This window comes from Anopheles coluzzii, chromosome X, assembly GCF_943734685.1.
Source record: "Anopheles coluzzii chromosome X, AcolN3, whole genome shotgun sequence".
NCBI lineage: Eukaryota > Metazoa > Arthropoda > Insecta > Diptera > Culicidae > Anopheles > Anopheles coluzzii.
In genome coordinates this window covers 10045505-10057545 of record NC_064669.1, presented here as the reverse complement: position 1 = coordinate 10057545, position 12041 = coordinate 10045505, and the positions used below count along the sequence as shown (strand labels likewise).

Sequence of the window (12041 nt, the reverse complement as noted above, 5' to 3'; positions counted from 1 at the left end):
GCAAAAATCTCGAGGTGGTAAAGGGGTTGTACTATCTTGAGAAGGTCGTTACTTCGGACAACGACATCATCAGCGAAATCCGGAGACGCAATTCGCAGGAGAGCCATGCATACTTCATCGACTGCTTGGATCCAAAAGACTTCGAGACCGCACGAAATGTGAGATATAACGCATATTGATTCGCCCGGTGGCCCTATATGGCTACGAGTGTGGCAATCGTCCCGAGCGGATAATGCAATGGAGTTTGGAGGAAAACGATTAACCACTAACTTGCTGAGCTGTACGGCGACCCTGGCTACGGCATGTTGTGTGGATGTCGGCCTCAAGAAAATGTTCGACAGCGACCCCCAGTTCAGGACGAGGTCCAGGGGAGCACAGCGAGCTCGATAACTGGATCTGGTGAAGCAAGCGACCTGTTGAAGATCGGGTGTCTACATGGATGGGAGGCTGCAGCCACGGACCGAGCATCCTGGAGAATAATTGTTGACCGGGTCATGTCACGATGTCGTGCTCCAACCGGAACAGGCCAACGAGACTGAGAGAGAGAGATAAATAGGTTCTGTATCAGTTTCGTTGTACGGGTACGGGTTGAGTTCCGCAGCAGTTGGAGCATGGAATCGGATTCAGTTCAGAATTCAGAATCGGACCTATATGAGTTGAGGTTCACTTGCAGGATTGGTATGGGTTCCGTATCAATACTAGCACCAATAAAATCTCCGTAGCAGTACCAGCACTCGTTGCAAGGCAAAATACCACCTGAGATTGGATAAGTTCAACAAAAATCTCATTGCAGTATTTTGATCATTATTTTGCATGGCTTCCGAATACTACTTGAGGCATTGGTAACTATTTGCTGAATACTTGTTGTTATCGATTCTTGTTTTGAGGAAAGATTATAAATGAAACACCAATATAAGGCTAGGACTGTTATTTTGTAACGCAGTGTAGTATGATGTTGGACGAACCGTCCGAAAAACAATAACAACAACAAAAACCGGTCCCACCCGCCAGCAGCGCATAGTATCAACAGTATTATGCATGGAGGGTTGTAAGGGAGGGGAGAGAGAGGTGTTGCGATGAGGGGGGGGGGGGAGTACTGCGTATGATAACAGCCACACAGGTTCAAGGCCAGCAGGAAGGTAAGTGTTAAGGCAAGATTTCTGCACAAACATCCCGCAGTCCACAACAACAAACACGTCCCATCCCGGACGAAAACCGGATGAAGTTCTGGAAAATCCGGATTAATTAACGACCAGCAGCCTTTTATTTTGAGCTCTAAATTTAGACCACAAACACACACACGCGCGCTCACAGTACCAGCGTCACCTGCAGCATGTTGACGATGTCGTCGTAACTGTCCTCCTGCGTCCGCACGCACAGGTCCACCCGCCGGTAGCCGCCGCCGCGCAGATCGACGTGCGTGTCGCGCACCTGCAGCCGGATGGCGCGCCGGAAGTGGCGGTTCAGCTCCGGTATGCAGGCCTCCTTCCCGTACGGCAGCTGCAGGTCCGGATCCATGCCGACCGTCACGTACGGGGCCCGATTGTCCAGGTACTCCTGCAGCGTGTACAGCTTCCGGTGCTGTGCATCGAGGTAGTCGCGCTTGCGGTCCGAGTCGAACTGCGGATGGTAGGCGGTGAGCGTGACCGGACCGTGCGTCACGTTGCCCGGACAGTCCAGCTCGGCTGCGTCCGGGATGTCTGCCATCGAGAGCAAGGGGAGTTGGGGAATAGAGTGTGTTCAGTTGCGACTGACCGTTAGCAGAGGCTGGCCGGCTGCTTGTACTTACAGTTTTGCTCCTTTCCACTGACAACGGTGGGAAAGAGGTGTAGCAGAGCTATAGGCAGGAAGAGGGACAGAGAGCGATACCAAGTACGCATGTTGTTTGGCTAGAGTGTTGACAAGGCTGTGGGACTGCTCGGTTGCGGGTGACACTGTCGACTAACTGGCCCGATTGCCGGCACTGGTAGGTTTGGTGACACTGGCGAATTCATTGAAACGAGGTCATACATACGTCGATGGGTGTCGCGAGCGCGCTTTGACCGTACTGCATGCTCAGCATGTTTGCAAATAGCTTTCGATTGTTGGGAGCTTTGTAAACAATTGTTTTTGGCCACAGTTTAACTACGGCCCGTCATTGTTTTGTGTAGAGTTGTGCATTTGCGAGCGTAACTGGTAACAATTAATAATTACGGTGTCAGTAAACAGTAACCAGTTCCTAGAGATCAAAGTACCTAGTTACTGACATGTCCGCTGCTCAAATTGAATTTGGACATTAGATCCAAGCTCGGAACCAATTAGAAACCAGTTATGAATTCAAATTTATGTTCCAGGTTGGATATGGTCTCGGGATCAGCTCCTGAAATGATATGGGTTCAGAATCAGTTTCAATACCGATATGGGTTTTGAATCTTTTCCAGTAGAAGCTCACCTCCAAGACCAGTAAAGATTCGAGATCAGTTTCGAGTCTGAACCCTGTTCGGAAACAGTATCGGAAACATTGTGGATTCGGAACTGGTTCCAGGAACGATGTATCATTTTGAGGTCTGGAATTGTTTGGGATAAGTAGAAAAGATCCGATACTGAAACCATAACCATAACAGTAACAGTAATCTAAGGCCAGAACTCAGGAACTCAATTGCAGGACCAGAATGTGTTCGAGATGTACTCCAAGACCAAGAAAGGAAACAATGTCAGGATCATTATGGATTCGCAACTAGTTCCAAGAACGATATTCTAGATTCTTCGAAATCATTTCTATTACTGGAATGGGTTCGAGAGCGGAAACAGTATCAGTATCGGTAACAGTATCAGTATCTGAAAAGTTACTGGATTTGGGATTAGTTCCAGGAACGATAAGTATTAAAATACACTCAGAGAACCAACATAGATTTCAAATAAATATAGCTTTATTAAGTGTCAACTACACTGTTTCTAAGCGATCCAAACCCAAAATACACGAAGCGCTGCTACCATCCTCCATCATTGCTTCCGAACTGCCATAAACCGCCCGCTAGAACCCGTAGATGGCAGCAGTGTAGCTGAAGTACAGCGTACTGTACGCTTCGATCACGAGCCGTATTTGGCGCTGGCCGACACCGCCCGACACGACGTAACCGCGACCCTGGGCGGTGCTCTGCTGCACGACCACCTCCACGTACGACACGACCGCGCCGACACCGGCCGTCGGGTACTGCAGATCGAGCCGGACGTCCTGGGGCGTCGGCCACGACTGCTGGTTGGACGACAGCCCGACCAGCCGCTCGCTGGCCGAATGCGCCCCCACACTGTACACGATCTGCTGGCGCGTGCTGCCGCCCGCGAACACCTCCGACTGGCGCACCGGCACGAGCGGGGTGACCTGGAGGTCCGGGTTGGCCCGCCGGAACGCCTCCAGATCCGGCACGGTCTCGAGCGAAACGTGCAGTACGGGGTCGGGGACGGGGCCGGCGATGACACCGCCGAACAGCTGGATCAGGGCGACGCCCAAACAGACGCGCAACACGGTAGACGACGAGCGCATGGTTGATTTGTGCGGAGGAGAGCTGCAATACAATGGCGGCCAGACGTTCGGAAGCACCTTTTATACACGGCAGTAGAACTAGGTTAGTGGTTAGTGCAAACGGAAATGCCACTCGAAAGATAGCGCACTCGCAGAGGGAATCGCGTCGGCGTCTTATCGCCACGAGAGCCAAGCCGGTACGAACTGCATAAACAACAACAACAACAAACATCCCCGTACCTGTCCACGCGATGGGACGTTGAGATTGAGTCACCTGCCCAATAAAACCCGCTGTGATATCTTCGCGCCCGTAATCCCTGGAATAGGAAGTCAATCAATTCGATCGCTCGAAGCCTTTGCGCCCTTCAGCGTAAAGTGTTTCGGTTGAAAGTGAGAGAGGTATCATCCTCTTTATTGGACACTTAACATCGCCACAACGCCATCCCTTTCATCGTCAGTGCCGGTTGGAGTGTCCTCTGCGCCGATGCCTAGAGCCTAGAAAGTGGGAAGAAACTTTGCCGCCCCGGGAATGCAATGAAATGGAATCAAAATTTTTGCAATGAAACAAGGGACATTTAGAGCCCCTCCCCTCCCAACACTTGTCTAACCATTGAGCAATTCTGGACCGGAGTTCGTTGACCTGGGCAGAAGAGACCTACGGGGAAGAGAAAATGAGTCCACCAAAAATTCTGCAAATCTTCAGAAGAGAGAAAAAAAAAACGTTTGCACCGTCCTTTTGCGTCCTGCTGAGGAGCGTGTGTGTGTGTGTGTGTGAAAGCTGAAAGTGTGTTAAATCCCGGATGCTAGTGGGGGAGGAGGACAAGGGAACCACGGCAATGGTGGCAGGGACGTTTTCCCCTCCGCTACCGGCTTGCGTTACCGTCTGCTGTAGTCCGGCTTCTTGGTGGCCGGCTGGTGGCGCTGGCGGCCTCCTCCGTGCTGCAGCTCCTTCTCCGGCACCGACCGGCTGCCGGTGGGCCCGCCCGTCGGCTCCCGGCCGTACTCGCCCTCCTCCCCGTACCCGCCGGCGCCACCGCCGTCCGGTCCGAGCGTGTCCGCCGGCGAGTGGAGCGACCCGGCCCGGTCCCCCTGCTCGGACGCCGGGCCGGAGGGGCGGCCGGCCGGCGTCGGCAGCGGGCCGCCGGCACCGGCTGCCGGCGGGTCGGCCAGCGGGGGCATCGAGATGTCGTACTTCCGGGGGCGGCCGCGGGACAGATGCCGCCGCTTGAGAAACTCGTGGTCGTCCACCATCCAGAACGAGCCGAAGTCGTCCTCGTACCGGACGAAGCACTTGTGCAGCGACAGGTTGGTGCGTATCGCGTTCTACACCAATTGAAGAAGAGAGAGGAGGAGGAGGATGGTGGGGAGGGGATAATAGGAGAAGGAGGAGAGAGAAAAACCGACACAGTGAACCACGGCTGCCAGGACCGACCGTTTTGTCATCGTTCTACTCGGTTCCACTAGCAGCCGAAGGTGTGCAGCAGTGTGCGCTGAAGGGGATACGAACGCTTACAGTGAGTACGTTAGAGTCGACTCCTCGCCTCCATTTTTTTTTTTTTTTTTTTTTTGTTGCAAAGCAGACACGAACCGCAATGGCACGCATGGGAAAATGGCGTGATGGCGGTTAGTAAGTCGTGCGCGCAACGGGAAGGGAGGAGCGCAGAGCAGCTGTCATTGTTCTACGGCGGCAGTGATGCCATCGTTCGTTTGCAAACAAAAATATCTAGCACATTCCTTCGCACAGAGCGAAAAAAAAAGAGAGAGAGAGAGAGAGGGAGAGAGAAATGGAGAGCACAAAAACAAAACAAAAACAGGTCGTACGATAAAGCCACGAACCGTTTGTAGAAAAATGGCGGCGGCGGCGGCGGCGGCTTGAGCGTGCTGGCAACACTGGCGACGATGGCGGCCGCTGCACGGGGCGACCCCGGGTGCGGCGGCGGCGACGACGACGACCCGGCCGAGGCGAGCGTCACTGCCGGGGACGGTTGCTTCTTCTTGCTGCCCTGGTGTCCGGTGCCGCCCTGCTGGGAGGGATGGTGGTGGTGCTGCTGCTGGTTGTGCTGCTGCTGCTGCTGGAACTTAAACTGCATGATGCCGAGCTTCTGGGGGCGCCGCTTGCAGAACTCGGCCTCGTTCACCGTCCACACGGCGCCCTTAATGTTTTCCACCCGCATGAAACACTTGTGCAGCGACAGGTTGTGCCGTACGGCGTTCTGGGACAGTATGGTTAGGAGGTCGCAAACGGTTTTGAAAAGGTGACCACGGCACGCAATTACCAGCACTCTTCAGTTCACTTCCTACACCCTTGCCGCGCTTACTTACCTTCCAGGTGGCCGCGTTGCGCCGGAAGTAGCAGAACGTGTTCTGGAACCAGTTGTAGATTTCGTTCAGCGTCAGCTGCTTCTCCGGCGATTCTATGATGGCCTACAATGGGGCGGGAGCGGAGGTGAGTCAACAGGCAGAGAGAGAACATTTGGCAGAGAGAGAGAGAGAGAGAGAGAGAGCCCTTACCTGGCGGATCAGTGACGCGTACGTGAACGGTGGACGTACGTCGTGGCTGCGGTAGAACTCCCTGTTCTTGTGGACATCTGCGAAGGCAGGCACGAGAGAATACAATTTCAGTTGAACCAGCTACCTCGCAGTGTGTTTCTGCGTGGTGATGGAAATTTCGTTCCCCAACCTGCTCGGTTTCGTTTCGTTCTTTACATGGAACGTTAGAACCTTGATTTCTACACTGTAGGACCGACGCGCCTACATGTGGAGGAACAAAATCGGAACTCAAGCAACTAATGGAAATGGCGATTTCGCGCCACTCGCAGGCTACTTCAGAGTGAACGAGTTTCGAATGGTGACTTTAATTTGGGAACTCACTCTCTAAGAGACTAAAATTGCCAGTCAACGCCAATCGTTGGTTCAATCTCAAGCATTAATTGAGATTTAAGGCTCACATGAGTTACTGGTGGACATCCCTGGTGGTACATCTCGAACGACTCAACAAGATGCCCGTCATGGGTTAAAGCCTAGAATAGACTGTCCCTCCATAACAAGGACTGCTTATCCGGCTGCGTGGTAATGATGTCTCGAAATCCTTTAATAGACTGGCATATCCGCGTAGGACGTTACGACAAATAGTAGAAGAAGTGAGTTAAGTAACTCATCGCAAGTGAACTGGTCATCGGCGTGGACAGTTTGAGACACTCAACAATATTTAACACTATTCGTGATGTGCTAGTCGCGACGTGGCAAAAAAATTAAATCATGAGTGATGGATTTCACTGTTCCTAATTAACTCTCAAGTTAACTCACCAATCTAGATTGAGCTCACAAAAAAGTTACCTAGCTTCCGAGTGATTTAACTCACTGCCCCCTGGTCCACTGGTCTCCGAACAGAGTTGAATCACTAATTCAACTTTCAAGATGTCAAGAAAAAGATGAAACTCACGAGTGATGTATTACACTGTAAGTGAGTTGCCTGTCAGCGTGAAGATTCAAATCACTCATCTAGATGGAACTCTGTCGAGAGAGATACTTAAGCCGGCGTTCTGGGACCAATCCAATAAAACATCCAGTTCGAGCAAACATGTATAACGTATATGGTGGTGCATGATCATACATCTCGAACAAACAAGCCAAAAATCGTTTCGAGCCTTTCAAATTCCATACATTTGTGATGTCTGATGTCTTGTTCAATGACTGCCAGAGCGACGGATAACCCGTGATTCAATTAAGTAGCTGTGGTTAAGTGACTGTGAGCTACTATTCGTCATTGAGTGATGTAACACTTAGCTTAGTCGTTGCTTAACTCTTAAAGAGGCCAGTGAGTTGCTGGTTGATGATGATACCCTGGCAATCGATTGGAGAGGAACGGACAATTAAATTTACAGTGATTGAAGTGACTTCAACATAGTTGGCCACTTTAGGTCCCTTCATCTCAAAACCCCAACACCCGATTCAATTCCTCCCGAACGTGTCTCAATTGTTGTGTCTTTCTTTTTTACCTATATGCTTATAATTCTACAAAACAAAAAACAAAAACTAAGAAAATTATCATCATAATCACTCAGACTCGAGTAACTTAAGTGTAACTAAAAAAAACGAAATACAACGGTTATCTTGCATTACTATGGTCAACGATGAATTATCTATATCTAGACTTAGTCGCACAACCAAGACCTTTTAAAGCTGTATGGTAACTGTTGGTTAACCACATTAGTGAGAGGTATACAGTTCCAAAATGCCAAACTCCGGAAGGCAAGTCCGCCCAGCAATCGTTAGGAGTCTTTCGAAGAAGTCGTGCGAAGTTATCGAGAGTCGGCCGGAGTTGGCATCTGTCCCCGAAGCGCACGTGCAAGGTAAAAGCATATTCCACTAGAAGGCTTTGGACGACTCCAGACGACTTCGGACGACTTCGGAAGAATTTGGACGATCCCAATCCAGTCGACTATGACTCCGGGAGTCTTTGGCTCCGTTCGCAACTAGTAATTCCCATTTTGCTGGACTCAGGTCCATTAAGTCTTTTGTAGATGGGCACCATGGTTAGGTAGATTATGCTCTGCCTCTTGGACCAAAACATTATCTCCGACGAGGCAAACCGTCCACAGTTTAGCACCACACAGCTCTCAATCTTCTGAAGTCGTGAGAATTCAGATTCATAAGCCCGAGAAGGTGTAGTAGGACAGAGATGAATGTACGACCCGATTGTACAGTTCAATCCGCTCCTCCAAATCAATATCATTTTCAAGCCTTGTGATTTCTAAGCCACAGTTTAGCACCACACAGCTCTCATCCCGCCATTCTGGATATTCTGAAGTCATGAAAGTTCAGTTCCAGAAGCCAGAGAAGGTTTAGTAGGACAGAAATTAATGTACGGCCCCCGCTTGTGTAGTTTCATCCTTTCCTCCAAATCAGTGTCATTTCTCACTCTTGTGAGATCGCTAACCACTTTCTTCATCACATCATACATTTGAAGAATGAAAGCGCAACGTGTCATCGCACTATTAGCCTAAGATGCTTAGCTTCTGAGGCTAGTCGGCAGAACTCACTCATCGCAATTTAACTCTCGAAGGAGTTGCCGCAACTCTCACACACATCAAATTCGCACCAAATTATTTGCCACAAAAGAAAGTCCACCGTTGGGCGTAATTCCCATCACCATCATCCGTGTCCCCCCTCTTCCAACCCGCTTACCGTCCTGCACGTCCGGATAGTTCAGCTCTGGAAGGAGACGGAGAAGAGCGGCTCGCGATTAGCGTCGGTGCCGAAAACAACCCGCTGCCGAAAAGACCTACCGTCGCTGTCCTGGGGCGAGAAGTACTTGGGCCGGACCGCTCCACCGCCCTTGGACGACTTCGTGCCGCCAGTGCCACCAGTTGCCGCACCCAGCGACCCAGCACCCGGCGGTGACAGCGAATGTAGCGCCGGCTGGTGATGATGGTGGTGATGGGGATGCGGCTGCTGCTGCTGCTGCTGCTGGGCACCGTGGTGATGGTGTAGATGATGTGCCGCACCGCCCAACCCGACGTGATGCTGCGGGTGGGTGAGCCGGACGCCCCCGAACGCACCCTGCACCATGTCGGCGGCCAGCTCGGCCGGAAAGCGCAGCCCGGCGATCAGATCGAACGGCCCGACGGGCGTGACGCTCCCTCCCGGCTGGGCCCCGCTCGAGCCGGACGATGGCGGCTGCGTTGATGGTGCCGGCGGTGGCGGGGGCGGCGGCGGCGGCGGCGGTATGGCCGGCAGCTGGGACAGGAAGGAGCCGCCGAACAGGGCGGCGGCCGGCGTGGCCCGCAGCATCTCGTTCTTCTTGTTCAGGTGCAGTATCATCGCCTGCAGCCGGTCGCGCTCCTTCTGCAGCTGCAGGTGCAGCTGGCAGACGACCTCCATCTGGATGCGGGCCTGGGCCGCCGAGTAGTCGCCGTTGATGTGGTCCGAGTGCAGATGGCTGTAGAAGTCGTCGAACTCGTCGAACACGCGCTCGCAGCCGGGCCAGCGGCAGGCGCCCCCACCGAACAGCGGGTGGATCGTGGTCGAGCCGGCCCGGGACGAGGACGACCCATTGCCCGGCTCGTCTGCAAAGCGAAAAGGGTGCCACAGGGGAATGGTGTATTAGTAAAAGAAGAAAGAAAAAAAAATGCGATTTGTTTGCTGGGGGGAGCAGACGGAAGCACTGCCAGCAATCGTAACGCGCGTTGTTCCGATGGTTCGAACCGGGTTCGGGGGGCCAGGCCGCACGTCCTCCAGGTGGGAATTGCTGCGAAAAAATGGAACTTTAAAACGTGATGATCGTGTCGACAAATTTCGGCTCGGGCGTCGAACTGCACCAACTGCAACGGGCGTGATGGCGTGTCTAGACGAAAATGGCATTCCTGCTGTGCGTTGCCCGCTCACACACACACAAACACACACATAGGGGCACAGCACGACAGAGAGTTGCACTTTGGTGCACACGTCTGCGCTCTGCTCGAAACCGTCGAATTGCACCCCTTCCCACCGGTTGTAGGTGGGCCCAGAGGGGAAATCGGGGGATGCTGGACGTCTTCATCTTCAAGCCTCCACCCTGCAAAAGCTGCGCTGCTCAAAGGGAAAAGCTGCAACGAACAATTGAACAAGCGAGTAGAGAAAAGCAGAACAAACAAAACATGTGACGACCGATGACTTTTGGGCTTTCGGATGAACCAAGGTTCCAGCGTCTGATAGAAGAATTTCTTTCTTCACACCACACACACACACACACACACGCACACACACTGGAAGGCAGGGATGCAAAACACACGGATGCACAAACTGCCATTTTGTGAGGGGGAATGATGCAGCAGTTTCACACACTGTTTCACAAATAAATAAGGATAAATCCTTTGTTCACAGCACACAGGTTCACAAACAAAAACTGGCTAAAATAGGCCGCCCCAAGGCCAAAGCGTGATTTTGAAACAAAAAAGCAGGATTTGAGGGGATGGGGGGGGAGAAAAGAGGGGCCGAACAACCCAGACGGCCGGTTGATTGGAGTGCCTGCAGGTATGCAACCCGCACGGTGGACAGTATCCTTCTGATGGACCGTTCTGCTTGCCCTGCACGGTCTTACAGCCTCTCTCTCTCTCTCTCTCTCTCTCTCTCTCTCCTTCTCTCTCTCTCTCTCTTTTCGATGCGCTCACAGGCTGGAAAAGGATGGTACGGGGCGTTCTAACGCGCAGACGCCAGAGCAAACGCAACCCGCCGTACGGTGAAAGGCGCCTACATGTATGCAATCCCTTGTCCGACGCGCTGCTGCTTCGCTTTGTCACGGCGAACAGGGGACGGGGCTGATCGAAAGCTGGAACCTGGAGCGCATCGACACTTTGTTGCAAGACCCTTAACCCCATCACCCCCTCTCCCACCCCTCACCCGCAAAAGGTCACACACAGAGAGAATTCAACAACAAAAAACAGCAAACACAATCGATTTAGTAATAGCTGTATATATATATATATATATATATATATACATATGTATATCTACATATATATTTTTGAGTTTTGTTTTTCCTTCTTCATTTCCCTCTCTCTCTCTCTCTCTCTCTCTCTCTCTCTCTCTCTCTCTCTTTCGCTCACATACACCCTCCTTCATTTACACAGTCACAGGTGAAATGTTTACAGTTAATGTGTGTGTGTTTTTTGTTTTTTCTTTTCTGTGTTGCACTTAAACGTCGAAAAGAGCGTTTGTTACTGGCTTGTCACACATCTTTGCTGTAATAGTTGTTTTTTTTTTGTAATAATATTTTCTGCCCTTCCTTTCTTTTTCTCCCATTTTAATTTTTTTTTGTATTTTTTGTTTTCTGTGACATTGTGACCACAAACACACCTTTTTTTGTTTAGCTCGTCCTGGCGGGGTGGGGGATGGGGAGGAATATCAAATGGGGATGCTCTTTTTTGTTTGTTTGAATTGTCCACACACACACACACGCACACATTCAGACACAGTGTTCGGCTTGCAACATTTAAAAAAGAACAAACATGTCTCGCGTTTTTTTTTTATTTTGTTTTTGTTTTTCAGTGCCAACCGATTTTCTTTCCTTCCACACACACACACACTCTTGCACACACACACACACACGCACATACACTAATACGCAGGAAATATATCCGTGTATTTGTAGAAAATAGGAATTCCAATTCCAACAACAATAGAAACAGTTGACAGAGCGGAAGGGGAAGGAGCAGAGCAATTTTCCTTTATAGGAAGGGAGAGAAGGAGAGAGGAAGAGAGAAGGGAAGAGGGGGGGGGGGGGGTGCGCTGCTTTTACCTTATGCATTTAGTTTTTTTTCTTTTGTTTTTGGTTTGTCTCAAACAGAGCAATAAGTAAGGATGTAGGAAGGGGTGCAGCTGATGTCCTTTGTCTACCACACCTTTACCCCCTCCACCCCATTAACTCGAGAGTTTATCATTTCGTGTTTTTTTGTTTTTTTTTTAAATCTTATTTTCGATTTTTTGTTTCATCTTATATTTTCCTGTATTTTGACACACAAAGATAAGGACCCCCCCAACAAAAAAGAAAACAGAAAAG

The 12041-nt window shown here is 51.0% G+C and overlaps 3 protein-coding genes across 4 annotated transcripts; all 3 read right to left on the bottom strand.

Moving 5' to 3' along the window:
* Positions 1–1090: 1090 nt before the first annotated feature.
* On the bottom strand, positions 1091–2336 carry LOC120953581 (uncharacterized). The gene is made up of 2 exons (XM_040373658.2): positions 1790–2336; positions 1091–1700 (listed from the first exon to the last, which is right to left on the bottom strand). The coding sequence occupies exons 1-2, from the start codon at positions 1878–1880 to the stop codon at positions 1309–1311; spliced, it is 483 nt and encodes a 160-aa protein (XP_040229592.2). The 5' UTR covers positions 1881–2336; the 3' UTR covers positions 1091–1308.
* A 551-nt stretch (positions 2337–2887) lies between these two features.
* Positions 2888–3565, bottom strand: LOC120954978 (uncharacterized). The gene has a single exon (XM_040375380.2). The coding sequence runs from the start codon at positions 3521–3523 to the stop codon at positions 3014–3016; it is 510 nt and encodes a 169-aa protein (XP_040231314.1). The 5' UTR covers positions 3524–3565; the 3' UTR covers positions 2888–3013.
* Positions 3566–4278: 713 nt separating this feature from the next.
* LOC120954968 (forkhead box protein P1-B) lies at positions 4279–9605 on the bottom strand. 2 transcript variants are annotated; one of them, XM_040375366.2, is made up of 5 exons: positions 8791–9501; positions 8690–8716; positions 6014–6090; positions 5825–5926; positions 4279–4825 (listed from the first exon to the last, which is right to left on the bottom strand). In XM_040375366.2, exons 1-5 carry the CDS (start codon positions 9383–9385, stop codon positions 4379–4381), a joined length of 1248 nt encoding a protein of 415 aa, XP_040231300.2. In that variant the 5' UTR covers positions 9386–9501; the 3' UTR covers positions 4279–4378. The 2 variants fall into 2 exon arrangements, with proteins under 2 accessions (XP_040231300.2, XP_040231290.2); XM_040375356.2 differs by lacking the exon at positions 4279–4825 and adding an exon at positions 5061–5715 and having other exon boundaries at positions 8791–9605.
* Positions 9606–12041: the final 2436 nt, after the last annotated feature.